This window comes from Onychomys torridus, chromosome 1 (genome assembly GCF_903995425.1).
Source record: "Onychomys torridus chromosome 1, mOncTor1.1, whole genome shotgun sequence".
NCBI lineage: Eukaryota > Metazoa > Chordata > Mammalia > Rodentia > Cricetidae > Onychomys > Onychomys torridus.
Window position 1 is genome coordinate 105708293 of NC_050443.1, and position 20978 is coordinate 105729270.

The 20978-nt window shown below is 48.2% G+C and overlaps 1 protein-coding gene and 1 pseudogene across 3 annotated transcripts; both read left to right on the forward strand.

Moving 5' to 3' along the window:
• Positions 1 to 827: 827 nt before the first annotated feature.
• On the forward strand, positions 828 to 8624 carry Stx4 (syntaxin 4). Of its 3 annotated transcripts, XM_036167071.1 has the most exons (11): positions 840 to 1360; positions 1559 to 1660; positions 1739 to 1838; positions 1979 to 2053; positions 2895 to 2965; positions 6450 to 6558; positions 6634 to 6710; positions 6894 to 7031; positions 8035 to 8145; positions 8216 to 8314; positions 8397 to 8605. In XM_036167071.1, the coding sequence occupies exons 1-10, from the start codon at positions 1331 to 1333 to the stop codon at positions 8297 to 8299; spliced, it is 897 nt and encodes a 298-aa protein (XP_036022964.1). In that variant the 5' UTR covers positions 840 to 1330; the 3' UTR covers positions 8300 to 8314; positions 8397 to 8605. The 3 variants fall into 3 exon arrangements, with proteins under 3 accessions (XP_036022974.1, XP_036022953.1, XP_036022964.1); XM_036167060.1 differs by lacking the exon at positions 8216 to 8314 and having other exon boundaries at positions 837 to 1360; positions 8397 to 8624; XM_036167081.1 differs by lacking the exons at positions 2895 to 2965; positions 6450 to 6558; positions 8216 to 8314 and having other exon boundaries at positions 828 to 1360; positions 8397 to 8624.
• Positions 8625 to 18036: 9412 nt separating this feature from the next.
• Positions 18037 to 18909, forward strand: LOC118577341 (annotated as a pseudogene).
• The last annotated feature ends 2069 nt before the right edge of the window (positions 18910 to 20978 follow it).

Here is a 20978-nt window from a genome sequence, read left to right on the forward strand (position 1 = left end):
GTCTGTTGGTCCCTGATGTGTCACCAGCCCCTAAAACACTGTCTGTTCCGTAGCATGTGCCCAATAAATACGGCAAGCGAACGTAGATCCAGAGAGAAAAAGCTGGGGAAATGGCAGTGAGAGACGCCACAGGCTTTAGTTTCAGATACACGAAGGGCTCACATTGGGATCGAGTCTTCCGTGAGGACCTATTATGTGCCAAGCACTGAATCTGGTGCTGGGGATTCCGTTAAAGAAAAGCAAGTCATGCTCGGTCTTCAGTTGTAAGGCAGGGCTGCGGAGGTAACGACACATTTTTCTCCGTCTGAGCTGCTCGGAAATCATCTTGCTGCTCTGAAGGTGGCGAGCTCAGCGGGACTGCAGTGCTCATGCAGGGCCTAGGCCGCCCACCTGTCAGAGGCTGTGCCAGGAGCACGCAGGGTGTTGGGGGGGGGGAGCTCCACCTTGGCTGAGGTCACTTCCCACCCCCAGATTCTCTGCCTACAAATCCCTGCAATCTTCTGACGCTGTAGACTCGGATCTCATTATTTTCTGACTTCCAAGGTCTCATGATACTGACAGCCCCAAATGTAAGCCTGCAGTGTGCCCACGCCCTACGACCCAAAATTAAACAAAAAGTGAATTCTACAAGGGGATCCTCAGTAGGTGGCCGAGAGTGGGAAGTGTACCCCTCCCCACCTCCTAGAAGCTGCAGGTGCACAGCTCAGACACAGGGGTGTCGGGGACGTCGCGAGACTGAAGTCCGAGACATCGCTGACAGCGCCGGAACACGTGACTGGCTGTCGGGCGTGCAGCCCGCGGAGCTGGGTCTGATCTGTCACGTGATGAGGGGGCGCCATGGGGTGATGTGAGATACGAGGCTCTCAGACTGCGTGCAAATGACGCATTCCAAGTCCTTTGGGCAACTAGATTTCAGTCCCAATATGAGATGTTCCGGTAAAGAGGCGGGGCGGGCTCTCGATCCAGGCAGCCTGGCTTCCGTTCGGCTGCAACTGCTTCCGACCTCCGCCTCTCCCTCTAGCGAGGACGAGACGGGACCTGGTGCGCATGCTCGGAATCATCCACCGAGGGGCGGGGCTGCAGCTGCGGGAGCAGGATGGGGGAAAGAGAAGGGAATTCCAACCTGTAGAACTTTGGGGGGGTCCTATGGTCGGGTTCTTCCCGGCGACCGTGGATGGTGAAAGGGGCGGGACCTTTGGAGGCTCGAGGGGGTGTTGGGGTTCGCAGGGTGAGGAAGGGGGTGTCAAGTGTGAGAGAGGTGCAGGACTTCCAAACTTAGAACCTTGAGGCCCTTGGGGCTCAGGTCCAGGGACGGGGCGCTCCGGCCGCCATGCGCGACAGGACCCATGAGCTGAGGCAGGTGAGAAACCGGGGCCGGGGCGGGGGGCGCGCCGGAATGAGAAGCCGGGGCCGGGCAGGCGCGCTTGGATTGAGGACTCCTGGTTTGGGGTCCGGGATGGGTGGCTGATGGCCAGGAAGGAAAATCCCGGAAGCCCATGGTTCCTGCGGGACGACAACCGCAGCGAGCGAGTGGTGCCAATGAGTCCGGCCCTGGCAGGGGGATAACAGCTCTGAGGATGAAGATGAGGTTCGAGTCGCGCTGGTGGTGCACCCAGGTACCGCCCGGCTGGGCAGCCCGGATGATGAGTTCTTCCAGAAGGTAAGGTCCGGAGGACCGAGGAGTAGGGATGACTAGAGTACCACTGATGTCTTCAGTTCCCTTGATGATCCTCCTTAGGTCCAGACAATTCGGCAAACTATGGCCAGACTGGAGAGTAAAGTCCGGGAGTTGGAGAAACAGCAGGTCACGATTTTGGCCACGCCCCTTCCCGAGGAGAGTAAGCGAATTCCGGGCTCACGCACGATAGCCCGATGGATTATGGGGGATGTAGTTTTATATAGATGATGGCCAGGGTGGGTTTGGTTTTGGTTTGTGGTAGAGGCTGTGGTTTGGAAGTGTTGGCCTTCTCTCGTTTAGGCATGAAGCAGGGCCTGCAGAACCTGCGTGAGGAGATCAAACAGCTGGGGAGAGAGGTCCGGGCACAGCTAAAAGGTGAATGAACTTCAAGGGCCTCAACCAGATCATCCCTGGTGATTCAGCCTTGTTGATATATGGGGGAGTTGTTGCCTACACAATCCAGGTCACACGGGCATGCCTGGGTCTAGGATCTCTGCCCTGTGGCATCCAAGCCATGGTACTTTCCATAGCACATGCTGGCCTCTCCGATTCCTTTATTATTATTTTAAATTTAAGTTCAAAACTATTTACAGTTACAGTTCTTGCAGCCCAGTGTGTGTTTTTTGAGCAGACAGATGAGGGGTTTCTTAGGAGGCTTATTCACACTTGTGGGAACCCACTGATGTAGTACAAAGAAAACCTTCTCTTAGAAGTTCAGAATTAGCCTCCTCCTCCCCGACTTCTTCCTCCTATGTAGACTAGGCTGCCCTCGAATTCCCAGAGATCCATCTGTCTCTGCCTCTTGAGAGCTCAGATTAAATTAAAGGCCTGCCCCAACTGTGCCCAGTTGGCTGATCTTACCCCCTTCTTTCTTTCTCCTCCTGGTTCCTTTTTTCCCTCCTCCTCCCTCCTTATGTGTTACTGCTAAAATACATCCCTGCTCATAAGTCACTTTGAAATAAAAATTCTATGAAGATAAGAACCTCCTTATTATATAGCTGGAATGTAGATGTGGCCCTGTGTTCTGGTCCCAAAACAATTTTTTAAATTTATTTAAAAATTTTTAATATGTATTTTTAAACTTTGTAATTTTTTTTGAGACTCAATATGTAGATCAGGCTAGCCCATACAGAGATAAGCTGGCCTTCCAATTTTTACAAGTCTCAAGGCAGACCCCCCCACACACTTTCTGTCAACCCTTGTATTTCTCCCACAGCCATAGAGCCCCAGAAGGAAGAAGCTGATGACAATTATAACTCAGTCAACACAAGAATGAAAAAAACCCAGGTGGGTTTTGTTTTGCTGGAGCTAGGGCATTTTATCCAGTGTTTGTTAGGTTACTAAATGGTGCTGTGCAGCCCTCAGACGCCTTGATTCTGGGATCTCTGTCCTGAGGGTTTTCCATGTGAAGAAGCTTATGCTTAACACAGAAAGAATTTGGTATAGGTAGAGGATCCCAGTCTTAAAATGCTCAATCTGTCATAGCACATGCCTCCTCCATTCAAAGCGAATTTGCTGTGTCAGGCATGACTTAGGCCTGGCTGCGAGAGCCACGTGTTCCCAAAACTGAAATGGGGGATTTGAACTGAATAGGGAACAAAGAGATTCCTCATGCAGGACTTGGAAGAAGAGACAGGAGTAAGAAATGGTGAGTGGGGCTGGAGAGGAGGCTCAGCAGTTAAGAGCACTGGCTGCTCCTTCAGAGGACCCGGGTTCAATTCCCAGCACCCACATGGCAGCTCACAACTGTCTATAACTCAAATTCCAGAGGGTCTGACACCCTCACACAGACATACATGTAGGCAAAACACCAATGCACATAAATTAAAATAATAATAATAATAATAATAATAATAATAATAATAATACTAAAAAGAGCCAAATGTGGTGGCAGAGGCAGGCGGATCTCTGTGAGTTTTAGACCAGCCTGGTCTAAAAAGTCAGTTCCAGGACAGCCAGAGCTGTTGCACAGAGAAACCCTGTCTTGAAAAACCAAAAGCCAAAACAAAACAAAACAAACGAATGAACAAAAAACAAATAAATAAAAAGAAAAAATGGCAAGCAAGGACATCCTTGGCCCCATAGATAGAATTCAAGAAAAGAGGGCTGGCAGGTGGGTCAGTGCTAACGATGTCAGCTTATGAGCCTTATAATCTGATTCAGTCCCAGATCGGTGTGGTCAACAGAGAACTGACTCCTGCAAGTTGTCCTCTGACTTCTACATATTTGCTGTGGCACACATTCCCTCCCCCATGCACACACACTAGAGAAACATATTAATGTATAATCCAGGGGCTGGAGAGATGGCTCAGCATGTACCACTTCCGAAGAGGAACTGAGTTTAGCTGATCCCAGCACCCACATCAGGTGGCTCACAACCATCTGTAAGTCCAGCTCTAGGGGCAGGCCTCTGACCTCGGAGACCAGCACTACCCACAGATAAACACACATAATTAAAAATACTAAAATATGTCTTGTAAAGAACATTTTTAAAAGAAAAACAAAGAATTCCGGGGCAACGGTGAAGCAGGAGTCATATCAGGCAATTTCTTAGTGAGGAGATTTGATGTGATTTGACCGGACCCTCTGGTGCACAGTGAAGAGTGGTTGTTGGGAATTGTGGAGGTCAGGATTGGAGTGGGTAAGGAGGTTTGAGCATCTTGAAAAGGTACAGGAGCGGAAGTTCAGGACAATACACTTATTTGAGGAATCAGGAGAGGAACAAGGAGGTAAGGCACCTTCCTTACTACAGGGCACCCACCCGGGGTGGTTATTGGTGAGAGGGTCCTGTTGCTCCATGGTAGTAGCATGGTGCCACTGAGGCACATGAGTGTACCTGCCATCTAAACAGCAGCACGGCATTCAGCAAGCCTTCAACAAATGCACACAGAGTGCCTGTGTGCCAGACTTTTAAACTAAAAATTCTACCTTTGAGATATTTACATTCTAGTGGGGCACAACAGCCACCAAATAAGTATTTTAATTTTTACTTACTTGAGTCAAAGGTCTCACTAAGTAGATCTCACTGGCCTGGAACCCACTGTGCTGGTAAGGTTGCCCTCAAACTCAGAGGTCTCCTCGATTCTGCCCACAGTGCTGGAATTAAAGGTGTAGGCCACTCTACCAGGCTTAAACTTTTATAATCTAATAAGTATTAGGGGACAAAACAGCATAAAGAGAGAGAAAGTGCCGGGCAGTGGTGGCGCATGCCTGTAATCCCAGCACTCGGGAGGCAGAGGCAGGTGGATCTCTGTGAGTTCAAGGCTAGACTGGTCTCCAAAGAGAGTTCCAGGAAAGGTGCAAAGCTACACAGAGAAACCCTGTCTTGAAAAACCACAAAAAAAAAAAAAAAAGAAAAGAAAAAAGAGAGAGAGAGTGCTGGAAGGGAAGGGTATTTAAATGAGGGGGAGGAGCAGAACTGAGTGGTAGTTTGTGCTTAGCTTGCATGAGGCCCTGGTTTCCGTCACCAATAGACAAAGAGGATATATTTGTTTCCTCTCTCAGTGCGTGTGTGAATGCACACGCACACCACGGTACTCGTGTTGAGGTCAAAGGAATGGGCTCTCGCCTTTTCCCTGCCGAGGTGGGGTCTGGCCGTGTCTGCCAATGCACTAGGAGCCCCTTGCCTCCGCTCCCACGTCACTTTAGACACACTGGGATCACTGGCACACCACCACAACTGGCTTTTTACACGGGCTCGGGTCGTTAAGTGTGGGCTGTCTTGCACAACTGGCATTTTCACAGGCTTGGCCATCTCCCTAGACCCCCCCCCAAATAAATTTACAAGTAAGTAAGGGCTGGGGTGTCAGACAGTTATTAGAGTGTTTGCCTGGCATGCAGAGGGCCCTAGGTCAGATTTCCACCACCACATAATGCAGCTCCCTGTTGGTGCACACTGTGATGATAGCAGGCCAGCCTGGGCTACATGGGACCCAGTCTCAAACCAAATAATAGTAATAATCAATAAGTAAGATCCAAATTAAAAACTCAAAAAGAGATGAAGCGCAGAGGCAGGCAGATCTCTGTGAGTTTGAGACCAGCCTGGTCTACAGAACTAGTCCAGGACAGGCTCCAAAGCTACAGAGATACCCTGTCTCGAGAAAGAGAGAGAGAGAGAGAGAGAGATATGAAGCCAGACATGGTGCACACCCGTGATCACAGCACTTGGAAGGTAGCGACAGGGTCAGAGTTCAAGGTCACCCTTAATGAGCTTAAGACAGCCTGAGCTGTGTGAGACCATGTCTCACAACCAACTAACCAACAAAAATAAGTAAGATGGGACTAGAGAGTTGGCTCGGCAGTTAAAAGTACCAGCTGTCCTTCCAGAGGACCTGGTTCAATTCTCAGCACCCACGTGGTGGCTCACAGCCTTCTCTGACTGTTTCAGGGATCTGACACCTTCTGGCTTCCACAGACACCAGGCACATGTGGTACACTGGTGAACATGCAGGCAGAATGCCCATCCACATAAAATAATAATGATACAAGTTTAAAAAGTCAATGATTGAAGACTTAAAGGTGGCGTGGGGATGAGCATTCTAGGCAGAAGGAGCGTGTGCAAAGGCTGATGTGAGCATGTTTTGTTGAGGAAGAAACCACTGGGGAAGAAGGAGAGAGAAGGAGCTAGTGAGGAGTGGGTGGGAGGAGGCAGAGTCATGGGCATCATGGGGGCCCTGGTAAGGCCTTTGGCCTTCGTGCCAAGGAGTGAGGGAGTCCGCTGAGGTTCCAAGGTGGTCGTGCCTGCTGACGCCGCTGGACTTCCTGTCCTTAGCACGGGGTCTTGTCCCAGCAATTTGTCGAGCTTATCAACAAGTGCAACGCCATCCAGTCGGAATACCGAGAGAAGAATGTGGAGCGCATTCGGAGGCAGCTGAAGATCAGTGAGTTGGGGCACCCGGCCCGCCCTCCGGGCGTGGGAGCGCAGATCAGCTCTGAACTTGCCTTTCCTGTTACAGCCAATGCCGGAATGGTGTCTGACGAGGAGCTGGAGCAGATGCTGGACAGCGGCCAGAGCGAAGTGTTTGTGTCCAACGTACGTGGCCCTGGCCAGCATCCCTCTGTCACCTTCCATCTTTGAGTCCTGGTTTCTTTGTATGGAGGGCAGACCAAGGCCCAGACAGGAGTGAATTGGAATGCTGGGGTCATAGGTTCGAGGGCTGTTCCAGAAGCTCAGCAGGTCTCCCTGTGACATCTCCAATTCTCGTCTGCCCTCCAGATACTGAAGGACACACAGGTGACACGCCAAGCCCTGAATGAGATCTCAGCACGACACAGTGAGATCCAGCAGCTAGAGCGCAGCATCCGTGAACTCCACGAGATCTTCACTTTCCTGGCAACCGAGGTGGAGATGCAGGTGGGTGCCCAAGGAAGCCCTGTGCAACCTGAAGTCCCAGCGGTGACCTGGAGTTAAGCTGTGCCCTTAAGACACTCACCTGGGCTTTTATGCTCTTCCAAGCTCAGGCACACTCCCAAGTGGCCTCCACTTCATGCTTAGCCAAATCCTACCCACCTCCACATCTACCTTGATGGTCAGTCCTTTATACATAGCATCCCACCTGTGCCTCCAGCTTGCACGTCACCTAGGCATGGCCTTGATCATGACCTTCTCTTCCTATGACAGAACCCCGCCCCCATGCTGTTAGAACTGTGGAAAGCTGTCCCCAGAGGGCCGAGCTCTTAGTCTCTCGAAGGTTGGAATGGCACTCAGGCCTGGCTGTAGGGGTCAAGTGAGCTTCCAGCCTTGTCCTGACCTCCTGAGCTGAATTCCACAGCGCTGCAGCTGTTCTCTGCTGCAGCTGGTAGTCATGGGAAAGGGCTTTCATCCAGTGGGAATACCCAAACCAAAGCTGGTAGTGCCAGGAGGAGGCAGGGAGAGGGATGGAGACAGGCCTAGAAGGGTAAATTCAGACAAAGTTTACTATCTGCGAAAAGGTACTAGCCATGTGAGGCATTGGTGCAGGCCTCCACTGCAAATGGAGGGTACATGGGACAAAGGAGCAGAGAGAAGAGACAACATGGCAGCGGTGGGACCTGGAAGCCATGCTCACACTGAACATTGGTCAGCTCTTGTCCTGCCTTACCTTTGTTAGCATAGGTTCTTTCTGCCAAGAATGTCTTGACTAGCCAGGCGATGGTGGCACACACCTTTAATCCCAGTACTCGGGAGGCAGAGGCAGTTCTGTGAGTTCGAGGCCAGCCTGGTCTACAGATCGAGTTCTAGGATAGCCAGAGCTACACAGAGAAACTCTGTCTCAAAAAACAAAACAACAACAAAGAATGTCGATTATTTCAGTAACTATTCCCTGCCTCCATGCCTGGTTATCCCTCCCTCTGCGACTGTCCTTTTCTCTGAGCAGGGGGAGATGATCAACCGTATTGAGAAAAACATCCTGAGCTCAGCAGACTATGTGGAACGTGGGCAGGAGCATGTGAAGATAGCCCTAGAGAACCAGAAGAAGGCGAGGAAGGTAAGCCTCGTCTCCTGCCCCAGCCTTAGGCTCTCCAGAGGGACTTTCCATGACCCTTCCTCTCCCACAGAAAAAAGTCATGATCGCCATCTGTGTCTCTGTCACTGTTCTCATCTTGGCTGTCATCATTGGCATCACCATAACCATTGGATAATGCCACATGTTCTTGGTGAGATGTGGTGGGCATGCCCCATCCCTGGCACCAGGCTTCCTGCCTCCTGTCAGACCCATTTCTCCTCCTTCCCTTGCAGGCACTGGGAGAGCCAGAGACCCAGCGTTTGTGGAGGCAGGGCAGGCCTCCAGCTGAACCCACCCTCACACTGGCCCTGTGCAGAGGGGCATATGGTTCTTCTGTGGTTGGCAGCTGCTCGTTCCTGGAGCCCTCCCCTTCACACCACAATGTCTGGGAGAGGGTTTGCAATGTCCTGTTTGTCTGGGACACATGGTTTTGTAAAAAATTAAAAAATTAAAAACTTAAAAAAAAAAAGCTTGAGGCCACCTGTGCCTGTGTGTTCCTGGAAAGACTGGCCCAGGCCTCAAAGTATCCCTTCTCTCTTCTCTCTGGCCATTGCTGGTACTGGACCCAGTCTAGACAGGCTCAGACCAGGCTTCTGTAGAAGTGCAACCTCAGCTGGCTCTGCCCACAGGGTGGGTGAGGTGGGCTGGGGAGCTAGCACTCACAGTAGGGAATACATATCCCTGAAACAATAAGCTGTCTAGTCCAATGCTGGGACATGGGTGAGGTGTATGTGTGAGAGGTACCAGTGGCATGGCTGAGGCCAAGAGGAAAAGACATCTTGAGAAACTCATGACCAGACAGGAGGAGTATTTCTCAGTGGGGACATTTATGTGGAATGTTAAACATAATAGAGACAGACAGCATCAGAAGTTGCCAGGCAGAGGAACCAGCAGGCCAGGTCCTGTGACCAGAGATGGGCATTGCCTTTTATAAGAGGAGTGTTTGAGACCCATCACCCCACAGTAGCTGCCTGGTTTATGGGGATTATCCAGTGGAAGTAGGCAGAGGATCCTGGAGCCTGGTTTTTTTTTTTATAAGGCACATAAGTTGAAGACCCTGATTCTGTTTGAAGGCCAGCCTGGTCTACATAGCACATTCCAAGCTATTCAGGGTTACTTAGAAGGACTCTGTCTCGGGGGAAAAAAAAAAGAAATGAATGTGTAGCCTGGTTATGGTAGGCCATCTTTAATCCCAGCATTCAGGAGGCAGAGATAAGCGGATCTCTATGAGTTCGGGCCCAGCCTGGTCTGCAAAACAAGCTCCAAAACTGCATAGAGAAATCCTGTCCAAAAAAAAAAAAAAAAAATCGTGAGTGTGTGTGTGTGTGTGTGTGTGTGTGTGTACAGGCATGCATGCAGAGGTCAGAGGTTAAACTTGGAGGGATAGGTTCTCTTTTTCCATTGTGGGTTCCAGGGGCAAACTCAAGTTGTCAGATTTGTGTGGTGTGTGCCCTTACCTGCTAAACCATCTCGCTGGCCCCTGATTCTGAATTTTCAAGAGCTTCCCCTCCGGGTGCCTAGTTTCCAGAGAAGAATGTAGCTTTTTGTGAAGACACATGGCTCAGGACTAACTCGCTCCTCCTGGCTCAGGCTTGGTTAGATTCAGTGATTCTTGGCTTTGCTCTCCAAGGCTTTCTAGACACCCCGTCCCATCCTGCTTCAATCCCACAAGACACCACAGCTCAGGCACTGCTCCCCGTAATTGAGCTGAGTCCTGAAAAGGCTAGAAGAGACAGGCTAGGTACATTTCCTGGCTATTTGGGGAGGAACAGAAACTGGGATTGGCCAAGTGGACCCCTGCCGGTCTTCATCTGGGTAGTGGCCAGCCAGCAGCTGGAGCGTCTGTCTGCCTTAGGCTGCAGGCTTCTTGCTATCTGTCTATGGGATGTGCTTTGGTCTCAACTGGGAAGCAATGGGTTAGACAGCCTGGGTTTCCCTGAGGAGCACCAGGATTGTTCGGTGTCCAGGGAGCAGCCCCTCCCCTTGATGTAGAGTGGTCATTTTAAGAAGCTTGTATGTGCGGGGCGTCACACGGAGTCCCCTGACACACCCAAAAGTAGTAGAGTCACTGAGTGTAAGGGACAAGGTAAAATCTCTACAGAGGTGTTGGGCTTGTGTAGGAATGGCAGGGGAGTGAATTGGGACTTCACAGGAAGAGCCCTCGTTCGGGAACAGACAGTGATTAAATGACTGCTGGACGGGGAAGCTGGGGCCCCGGGGGATCTTGCCCGAGCACCACAAGTATTTGTCTCTGGGGACTCTAGGCTTCCCTGTTTTACATCTCTTTGTCTCCACCTCACTTCTAGCCTGTTGGCTGCCTTTGTCCAATGTCTTTCTTTCTTTCTTTCTTTCTTTCTTTCTTTCTTTCTTTCTTTTTTTTTTTTTTTTAAGATTTATTTATTTATTTATTATGTGTACAGTGTTCTGCCTGCATGTATCCTTGCAGGCCAGAAGAGGGAGCCAGATCTCATTACAGATGGTTGTGAGCCACCATGTGGTTGCTGGGAATTGAACTCAGGACCTCTGGAAGAACAGCCAGTGTTCTTAACCTCTGAGCCATCTCTCCACCCTCCTCACCCCCAATTTCCATGCTGCCTTCAAAGCAAACAGATCGAGGCACCAACTGAGATCTGGGCATCTACCTGTATGCACCTGGGTGTCTGTCTTTACATTTTTATTATTTTTTATTTGTGCACACACATGTGAAGGTCAGAGCACAACTCAAAAGACTACAGTGTGGGGTCCCATTAAACATAAGTCATTAGGGTTGGAGGCAAGTACCTTTATCCACGGAGCCATCATTTCCAGTCAGGTATGGTGGTATATGCCTGTAGTCCCAGAACTCAGAAGGCTAAGAGGGTCATTATGAGTTTCAGGCCAGTGTGGGTTACATACATAACAAGCCCCAGCAGGCTAGCCAGGGCTCTGCTTCAAGCCTGTCTACCAATAAACAAAAAAGGAAAGAGAAAGGTAGTGAGGTCTCACTATGTAGCCCTGGAGGTCATCTGAAGGTCATCCTCTGTTTGAGGTCAGCCTAGGAAACATGAAACACTGTCTCAAGGGGGTGAGGGTGTGGATACAGTTGAGAGGGTTGTAAGCAACAAATTCAGGGACTGGGCAGATCATGAGCCCTGTAAGCCTGAAGACAGGAAATCAAATTCTCAGAACTCACAAGAAGAGTATGTGCTGGTGCACACAGGCCATCCAGTGGAGCTCTGGTGAGATGGGGGTTGGAGACAGGAGAGGCCACAAGAGCCTCAGAGCCAGCTAGCCTGGTAAACAAGAGACCTTGTCTCCAATAAGGTGTGGGTGGTTGTCCTCTGACCTCTATATTAACTCACACATATATGAACATGCACACTCATAAACACATACCATAACACATAAACTATTAAAACTCATCCTGTAACAAAGCCATATCAAGTGTATAATTCATACCTTTTGTTTGTTGTATTGTTTTTGTTTGTTTGTTTTCAAGACAGGGTTTCTCTGTGTAGCCCTGGCTGTCCTGGAAACTCTCTCTGTAGACTAAGTTGGCCTCAAACTCAGAGATCCCGGCCTCTGCCTCCTGAGTGCTGGGATCAAAGGTGGGCACCACCACCACCCAGCCAGTTCACAACTTTTGTAAAAAGCCTTCATACTTCATAGTGATTCTCAACAAAGCTGTTCAGTTCATCAAGGTGATATGGAAAAAGGAAAGATTAACAGGCCAGGGGGTGGGGGTGGGGTGGCGCACGCCATTAATCCCAGCACTTGGGAGGCAGAGGCAGGCGGATCTCTGTGAGTTCAAGGCCAGCCTGGGCTTCAGAGTGAGTTCCAGGAAAGGCCCCAAAGCTACACAAAGAAACCCTGTCTCAAAAACAAAACAAACAAACAAAAGAGATTAACAGATGAATCTGTTCTCTCAAGACTTAGTAGACTTAGGCTGCCTACAGTCACTAGAGAGGAAGCATTTTTATAAAGAAGTATGGGTGTCACTGCTGTCCCATGGAACGAACGTGTAGCCCAGGTTGATCTCAAACTTACGCCAGTTCTCTTAGCTCAGCCTCCTTGGTGTTGGGACTGCAAGCATGTGTTTTCTGTTACTCATCAACTTATCATCACACTTAGAGGCTTACAGCCCACATTTACTGTTTTATAATTCTGGAGGTGGGAAGTCCAAAGCCAGTGTCGCTCAGCCAAGGCGGGGCTTGGTGGCTCTGTTCCTTTCTCAGGTCCAATTGTTGCTTGTATTCCCTTGGCTGACGGTGGGCCCGTCGCCCACTTGCAATCACATTGGTCTGTCATCACCACTTTCTCAAGCAGTAACTTCTTTATCTCTCTTATCAATACCTTCGTGTAGCCTGGTGTGATGGCGCATGACTTTAATCCCAGCACTCGGGAGGCAGAGGCAGCGAATCTCCTCAGAGGAGGAGGTCAGCCTGGTCTACAGAGCAAGTTCCAGGACAGCCAGGGCTGCACAGGGAAATCCCAGTTCCAAATGCAAACAAAATAAATGCCTTTGTGATTGCATAGAACCCACCCAGACGATCAAGCTACATCGCCAACCCTCTTTGGTTGCACAGATGATAATTGTAGAGCAGACTCTCTCAGCTGAGTCTGTAAATTTTCACATCTTCCAAGGCTTCTGCCATATAAATTAACCTTAGCAGATTCCAGTAATTAGGGTATGAACGTATGAGTGTGTGTGCCAGTGACATACTTCCTATTTTATGTTTGTTTGTTTGTTTTTCCTCCCCCCCCCCCCAGACAGGGTTTCTCTGTGTTTTGGTGCCTGTCCTGGAACTCACTCTGTAGACCAGGCTGGCCTCGAACTCACAGAGATCCACCTGGCTCTGCCTCCCGAGTGCTGGGATTAAAGGCGTGTGCCACCACTGCCTGGCCCTATTTTATGTTTAACTCAATTTATTCACAAAATATTTATTGAGCAAGATTTATGTTCCAGGCATTGTTTTGTTTTTGTTTTTGGTTTTTGGTTTTCCGAGACAGGGTTTCTCTGTAGCTTTGTGCCTTTCCTGGAACTCACTCTGTAGACCAGGCTGGCCTCGAACTCACAGAGATCCGCCTGCCTCTGCCTCCTGAGTGCTGGGATTACAGGCGTGTGCCACCACCACCCGGCCAGGCATTGTTTTAGGTGCCTGGGGAAAAGAAAGAAATAAAGGTGAGGTCTCTGCTTTATACACAGTGTTTGTTAGTGGAGAAGTCAGGTGAATAAATTGTTAAGATAATCGTTATGAAAAAGAGGATGGCAGAAAGCTCTTACCCTTTGGAGGGGAGGGAGGCCGGGGAGGGAGGCCAAGGCAAAAAGATGGGGAGTTTAATTCCAGCCTGGGCCACATATCAAGGCTTCGGGAGGCAGGGTGGGCTGATCTTTCTGGTCTACATTGCAAGTTCCAGGCTAGCCAAGGCTACATAGTGATACTCTGTCTTTAAAAAAAAAAAAAAAAAAAAAAAAAAAGTAAATAAACAACACAATACAGTGAAACTGGCAGGATGCTAGGGATAACTGTTCTAGTAGGTTCTCACAAGAGCCATTTTAAGAAAGATGACTAATACCCAGGTTGGTACTGACACCCAGAGGGCAGAACAAAGCCATGAAGGATTATTTCTAGTTTGAAAACCTAAGAGAATTTCTCAAGGTGGAGTTTTGTTGGTTTATTTGTGTTTGGAGACAGGGTCTTTCTTTGTAGCCCCAGCTGACCTGGAACTCACTCTATAGACCAGGCTAGTCTCAAACTCAGAGAGATCTGTTTTCCTCTGCCTCCCCCATGCTGGGATTAAAGTCGAGTGCTACCACACTAGGTATATTTTTAAAATATTTTAAATGTTTGTTTATCTTAATTTATATATATGTGTGTTGAACCCAAGGATGCCAGAGGCATTGGATCCTCTGGGTCTGGAGTTACAGGTAGCTGTGAACTACCTGATATGGGTTCTGGGAACCAAACCCAGATCCTTTGCAAGAGCAGTGATATTCTTAAATACTGAGTCATCTCTGCCGTCTTCCAAGTTAATTTGTTCATTGCTTCAAATGGGCAGCTCCCTTTCCCCTTCCATCTGCCCAGGTGTCTGTAGCTCCCCATTAGGTGGGGAGCAGTGCTGGCAATAACCCAGGTCGTCATACATGCTGGGTAAGCACTGTGCCGCTGAGCCACATCTCAGCCCTTTAGTCTCACTGGTCCACAGCTGAGCAATTGTGTTTCAGAGCAGACTATACCCACAATGTGACCTGCATCTGATTTTGATGACTGATAAAATTTGAGACTTCAGCATATGAGACTTTTAGGAGTGTGACAGGGTTAGAATTTTGGGAAATGTCTTTTTGCATGTGAGACAGACATTGATCTCTGAAGACCAGAAGGAGAGATGTGCTAGGAAAATAACAGCCCCCTGAATATTCTATGACCTGTTATCTATGAATATATACCTTTACATGGCGAAAGGTGCTTAGTAGGTTTTTTTTTTTAAACTATGCTCCTGATTTCTTCTTTTTGGAATTTCTCTCTCTCTCTTTAAGATTTATTGATTTATTATGTATACAGAAGAGGGCACCAGATCTCATTACAGATGGTTGTGAGCCACCATGTGGTTGCTGGGAATTGAACTCAGGACCTCTGGAAGAGCAGTCGGTGCTCTTAACCTCTGAGCTGTCTCTCCAGCCTGTGGGTTTGTTTTGTTTTGTTTCAGTTTGGGGGATTGAACTCAGGACCTTGTAAATGCCAGGAAATGACATTCTACCACTGAGCTGCACACCCAGTGACTGCTCAATGCGTAGGTCTCACTGGGTATCCCAGGGTATGCTTGACTTGTGGTCCCCTGCCTTCATGTACAAAGGAGCGTGATGACAACAGGTGTCTATCATCACATATGGCAGGTAAAAGGGACTGTGCAGGTGCTACTAGAGTTACTAATTAAGAAGAAGGTTAAAATTGGATTATGCGGATGAGCCCAATGTAATCACACAAATAACAGAGAAAGCTCTCCACCTAGCAATGGAAGACTAAGGCCGCATTAACAGTCAGCAGCCTGGGTTGGTCACTCAGAGTTGTGATCCTAGTACCCAGCAGGCTGGAGCAGAAGGATTTCAAGTTTGAAGTCAGCCTGGATTACGTAGCAGGACCCTGTCTCAAAAAAAAAACACAAAATAAACAAACCCCAATATGGGCTAGGAAGATGGTTCTGTTGGTAGTATTTGCTGCAGAAGCAAACCTGAATTTGAAGAGCTAGCACCCATGTGAGAGACAGGCACAGCAGCCCGGGAAGGTCAGGGGACATCTCTAGGGCTTGCTTGCTGGATGGACACCAGTCTGGCCAAATTCATGAGCTCCATGTTCAGTAAGAGCATGTCTTCAAAAATAAGGTTCTGGAGCCGGGCGGTGGTGGCACAAACCTTTAATCCCAGCACTTGGGAGGCAGAGACAGGCGGATCTTTGTGAGTTCGAGGCCAGCCTGGTCTACCGAGCGAGATCCAGGAAAGGTGCAAAGCTACACAGAGAAACCCTGTCTCAAAAAACAAACAAACTAACAAACAAAAAAATAAGGTTCTGCTGAGGATGGGGGTGCACGCCTTTAATCCCAGCATGTGGGAGGCCAAAGCAGGCAGATCTCTGTGAGTTTGGGGCTATCCTGGTGTACATAGTGAGCTCCCGGCCAGCCAGGGCTATGTAGTGCAACCCTGTCTACAAAAAAACAAAACAAGACAAAAAGACAATAAAATAGTAAGGCAGAGAGACAATCGAGGAAAGCCCCTCATGTTTACTTCTGGCTTCCACACACATGTGCACACATACGCACATGAACCTGAGAAGGCTGTTGTGGCTGGAGTCTGCTTGTTGGGGACAGATGAGACAGCAGAGAGACCGAAAAGATGACCCAGGACAGAGGCTTCTGTTGCAAATGCGCTGTCAGCAGCCCCGAAATGACTGGTCTCCACAGCGCCTCAGCTGGGTCCAGAATGTCGCTGCCCTCCGCTTCAGCCTTAGCACTAGTCTGAAGCACTCCCCTCTCCTGAGGAAGCCATCTTCTTTCTGTGCTGGCCCTGAGACTCCTGCCTCCATCTTCCAATGCCAAGGTCACAGGTGTACACACACTGGCCTTTCCTCCCCTCCTTTTCCTTTCCCCTCTCTCCTCCCCCCTCTCCCCCCTTCTCCCTTTTCCCCTCTCTCCCTTTTGTTTCCTCAGGAGAAGAAAAGCTGTGGGTACCATCAAAATTGATAAAGGCTCTATTTGAACAAGAGAGACCTCTTATTAGAAGAGGTGATAGATAGTTCATCAACCATCATGACCATCCAATTTAAACTAACTTATAAGACTAACAAATGCTTTTCATTTGATCAGATATAACTTGCTATAAGGGAACCTCCCCAAAGTTAGGGTTGGGGAAGGGTTTTGTTTTTGTCTTTCAGAAGAATGAAGGTTAAGGAATCTGAAGACCAGTGGAAAAATGAGACATCTGAAGAAAAGGACAAATCATCTAGAAAAAAGTCCCAAGAAAAAGAGTGAATTGGCCTATTGGTACATCACATATCTAACAGGATACAGTTTCATAAATCCTCCCAAATGTTTGTTCCTGCTGTTCTCTACAGACACACAACACAAACGGTCTTTTTGTAGTCCCAGTTCAGTTGAACTTTAAAGCTGGCTCTGGAGTTGGAGTGTGGCTCTCTCCTTCTCTAAACCCAAGCATATTGTTAAAGTAAAATCCAAAATCTCTGTATCATGTCAGAAGAGCCACCTGATATGGGGCAGAAGAAAAACCAAAATTTAGGGACTACTCTATTGCTACTAATCTCATGGTCCTTTGGTTTTATTTTGACTCTTCAAAGCTTTTCTTAAGGTATAAATATTACCTCAAAACTTATAAAGTTAATAAATATATATTTAACTTTTTTGTCATCATATTAATGATCATATGGAGTACTAACTAATTCTAGAAAAAGGCTTCATCTAGCTTCCTGTACGTGATTTCAGGTTTGCGTCTCTATCAGGTACTTAGGAATTAAGTTTTGTACTCTGGATGTACTTAACAAATATTGATCCTTTTACTTCTTTGAGATCTGCTGGGGTTGGGGATTTAGCTCAGTGGTAGAGTGCTTGCCTAGCAAACGCAAGGCCCTGGGTTCCATCCTCAGCTTCAAATAAATAAACAAATAAATAAATAAATGAATGAATGAATGAATGAATGAATGAATGAATGAATAAATAAATAAATAAATAAATAAATAAATAAATAAATAAATAAAAGGAGATCTGCTGCATATGACATTTTAAATATTTAAGCTTTTGGCAGTGAACCATGACCATGCCTAACAGTGACCTTTAAAGTCTCCAAAAGGAGGATGGGACCCCACAACAATGATTCCACCAGGATTATGATAATGCCACTAAGCTGACAAACACCACCCAGTGATCAGATTTGGACTACAAACTGCTCAGGACAATTTCGAGGTGGCTATCTAAGATGATCCAGCCTCACAGACTACTCTAGTCAGGACTTGAGACAAGCCCTTCACTTTCCCGTTACACAGAGACTGGACAACAAAGGATACAGCTACCTCTCCCAGGACTTGATAGGTAATCCCCTAAAGATGCCATCGTCCCCAGACAGCAGGAAGTCAAGTTAAAAACACAATGCTCCCTGGGCGGTGGTGGAGCACGCCTGTAATCCCAGCACTCTGAGGCAGAGGCAGGCGGGTCTCTATGAGTTTGAGGCCAGCCTGGTCTACAGAGCTAGTCCAGGACAGGCTCCAAAGTTACAGAGAAACCCTGTCTCGAAAAACCAAAAAAAAAAAAAAAAAAAAAAAAAAAGGATAATTTTGGTAATGCAAGTTAGAACAGAAAATGAATTAGGGCTCTTTTTTGGGAAAACACCAAATGGCAGAAGACATCGCTGGTGCAGCAGGAGCCCCAGAGGACCCGTGGGCCCAGGGTTAGGAGGCCGCTGCAGCTTCTGGCTTCTGAGGAGGATTCCGCAGAGGTCTTAGGGGCTGTGGCCATGGTCAAGGCTGGGGGGCTCGTGGAGGTAAAGCTGAAGACAAGGAGTGGATCCCCGTCACCAAGCTGGGCTGCCTGGTTAAGGACATGAAGATCAAGTCCCTGGAGGAAACCTACCTGTTCTCCCTTCCCATTAAGGAATCTGAGATCATTGACTTTTTCCTGGGAGCATCCCTAAAGGATAACATGCTAAAGATCATGCCAGTGCAGCAGACTTGGCCTGCCCAGTGGACCAGGTTCTAGGCTTTTGTCGATATTGGGGACTACAATCAATGGTCATGTTGGTCTTGGTGTTAAGTGCTCCAAGGAGGTAGCCACTGCCATCCGAGGAGCCATCATCTTGGCCAAGCTGTCCATTGCCTCTGTGCGGAGAGGCTACTGGGGAACAAGATTGGCAAGCCCCACGCTGGTCCATGCAAAGTGACAGGCCTCTGTGGCTCTGTGTTGGTGCATCTGATCCCTGCCCCCAGAGACACTGACGTCGTCTTTGCTCCTGTGCCTAAGAAGTTACTAATGATGGCCAGTATTGTTGACTGCTACCCATCAGCCAGGGGCTGCACTGACACCCTGGGCACCTTTGCCAAGGCCACCTTTGATGCCATCTCCAAGACCTACAGCTACCTGACCCCCGACCTCTGGAAAGAGACTGTGTTCACCAAATCTCCTTATCAGGAATTCATTGACCATCTTCTGAAAACCCACACTAGAGTGTCTGTTCAGAGGACCCAGGCTCCAGCTGTGGCTACCATATAAGGGTTTTTATACAAGAAAAATAAAGTGAATTAAATCTGTTTAAAAAGAAAGAAAGAAAATGAATTAGGTACAACCTTTTGGACAAGATAGGCTAGATTTGAGTATTTTCTCTCAACTTGTCAACTGTTAATGGATTAGACATTGTTGATATATTTACTGCCTGTATATATTGTATATAGTTATTGTACTTATTGTGTACAGTTTTTTTATATTAATTATAACATTTTATTTTAGACAAAAACGGGGAAATGTGGTGATATTTTGTTTGTGCTTATCAAATAAAGCTTGCCTAGAGATCAGAGTGCAGAGCTAGTCACTAGATGCCAGGCAGTGGTGGCACACACCTTAATCCCAGCACTTGTGATCTCACACCTTAATCCCAGCACTTGGGATCTCACACCTTAATCCCAGCACTTGGGATCTCACACTTTAATCCCAGCACTTGGGATCTCACACTTTAATCCCAGCACTTGGGTATCTCACACCTTAATCCCAGCACTTGGGATCTCACACCTTAATCCCAGCACTTGGGATCTCACACCTTAACCCCAGCACTTGGGAAGAGGAAAGAGGAAGTGATAAGGCAGGTGTCAGGGTGGAGACAGGAGCTCAGCCCTTTCAGTCTGAGGATTCCTAGAGGTAAGAAGACTTTCTAGTGTCTGCTGCTCTGCTTCTCTGATCTTTCAGCTTTCACTCTGATATCTCACTCCAGGTTTTTCATTATTAAGATTAATTAGAATTTACGCTACACTTCCCTCCTCTTTCCCTTTCTCCCTCTTTCCCTCTCCCACCACCCCTTATTTTCCTGGGAACTGAGCCCACGGTGAGCCTGTTTATTCAGAGGGGATGATGACCACAGTCCACAGATGGAAAGCTGAAGCCAGCTTTTGTCTTAGCACCAGAGCCTATGAATCTGCATTCACCAGCTATACAAGACCTAGCAGGAAACTGGGAGTTAAGGGAAATTGGAGACTAGTGAGGGACAGAGATCAAGACTTCTAGACATTACTGCAGGTGTGATGGCCCAGGCCTTCAATCACAGCCCTCAGGAGCAGAGGCATTTGAGGCCAGCCTGGTCTACACAGTGAGTTCCAGGACAGCTGGGGGGCTATGCAGACAGACCCTGTATCAAAAATTAAAAACAAATAAAAAAAAAAAAAGAACAGCCAAAAAGATTTTTATGGACATTACTCTGAAAATAAAACTGGACAAAGACATCCAGGGAAATGGCAGATGAATGTTCTAGGGAAGGGCTGGAAGTGGAGCTCAGCTAGTGGAGGACGTGTGCAGCCAGCACAAAGCTCTGGGTTTGATCCGAACCACATGAAGTGGCTACAGTAAGGCACGCCTCCAGGCATGGCACTCAGGAAGTGCACAGAGGAAGATCAGTCATCCTGGCTGCTTAGCTAGTTTGAGGCCTGCCTGGGGCACAGGCTCCTGTCTCAAGGGGAAAATAATCTTGGGCTGGAGAGATGGCTCGGCAGTTAACAGCACTTACTGCTCTGGCAGAGGACCTGGACTCCTTTCCCAGTACCCACATGGTGGCTCACAAACATCTGTAACTCCAATTCCTGGCTATGCAATGCCCTCTTCTGACCTCTGCAGGCTCCAAGCTCACACCTGGTGCTCACACACATATACAGGCCAAATACTTGAACATAAAATGAATAAAACTTTGTTGTTGTTGTTGTGGGTTTTTTGTTTGTTTGTTTTTGTTTTTGTTTTTTGTTTTGGTTTTTCAAGACGGGGTTTCTCTGTGTAGCTTTGCGCCTTTCCTGGATCTCGCTTGGTAGACCAGGCTGGCCTCGAACTCACAAAGATCCACCTGCCTCTGCCTCCCCAGTGCTGGGATTAAAGGCGTGCACCACCACCGCCCGGCTGTTTTGTTTTTTTGAGACAGAATTTCTCTGTGTAACAGTCCTGACTATGCTGGAACTCGCTCTGTATACCAGGCTGGCCTTGAACTTGCAGAGATCCACCTGCCTTTGCCTCTACCTCCCAAGTGCTGGGATTAAAGATGTGAACCAATCCTGCCTGGCTTTTTTGTTTTTGCTGTTGAGGGTTTCTCT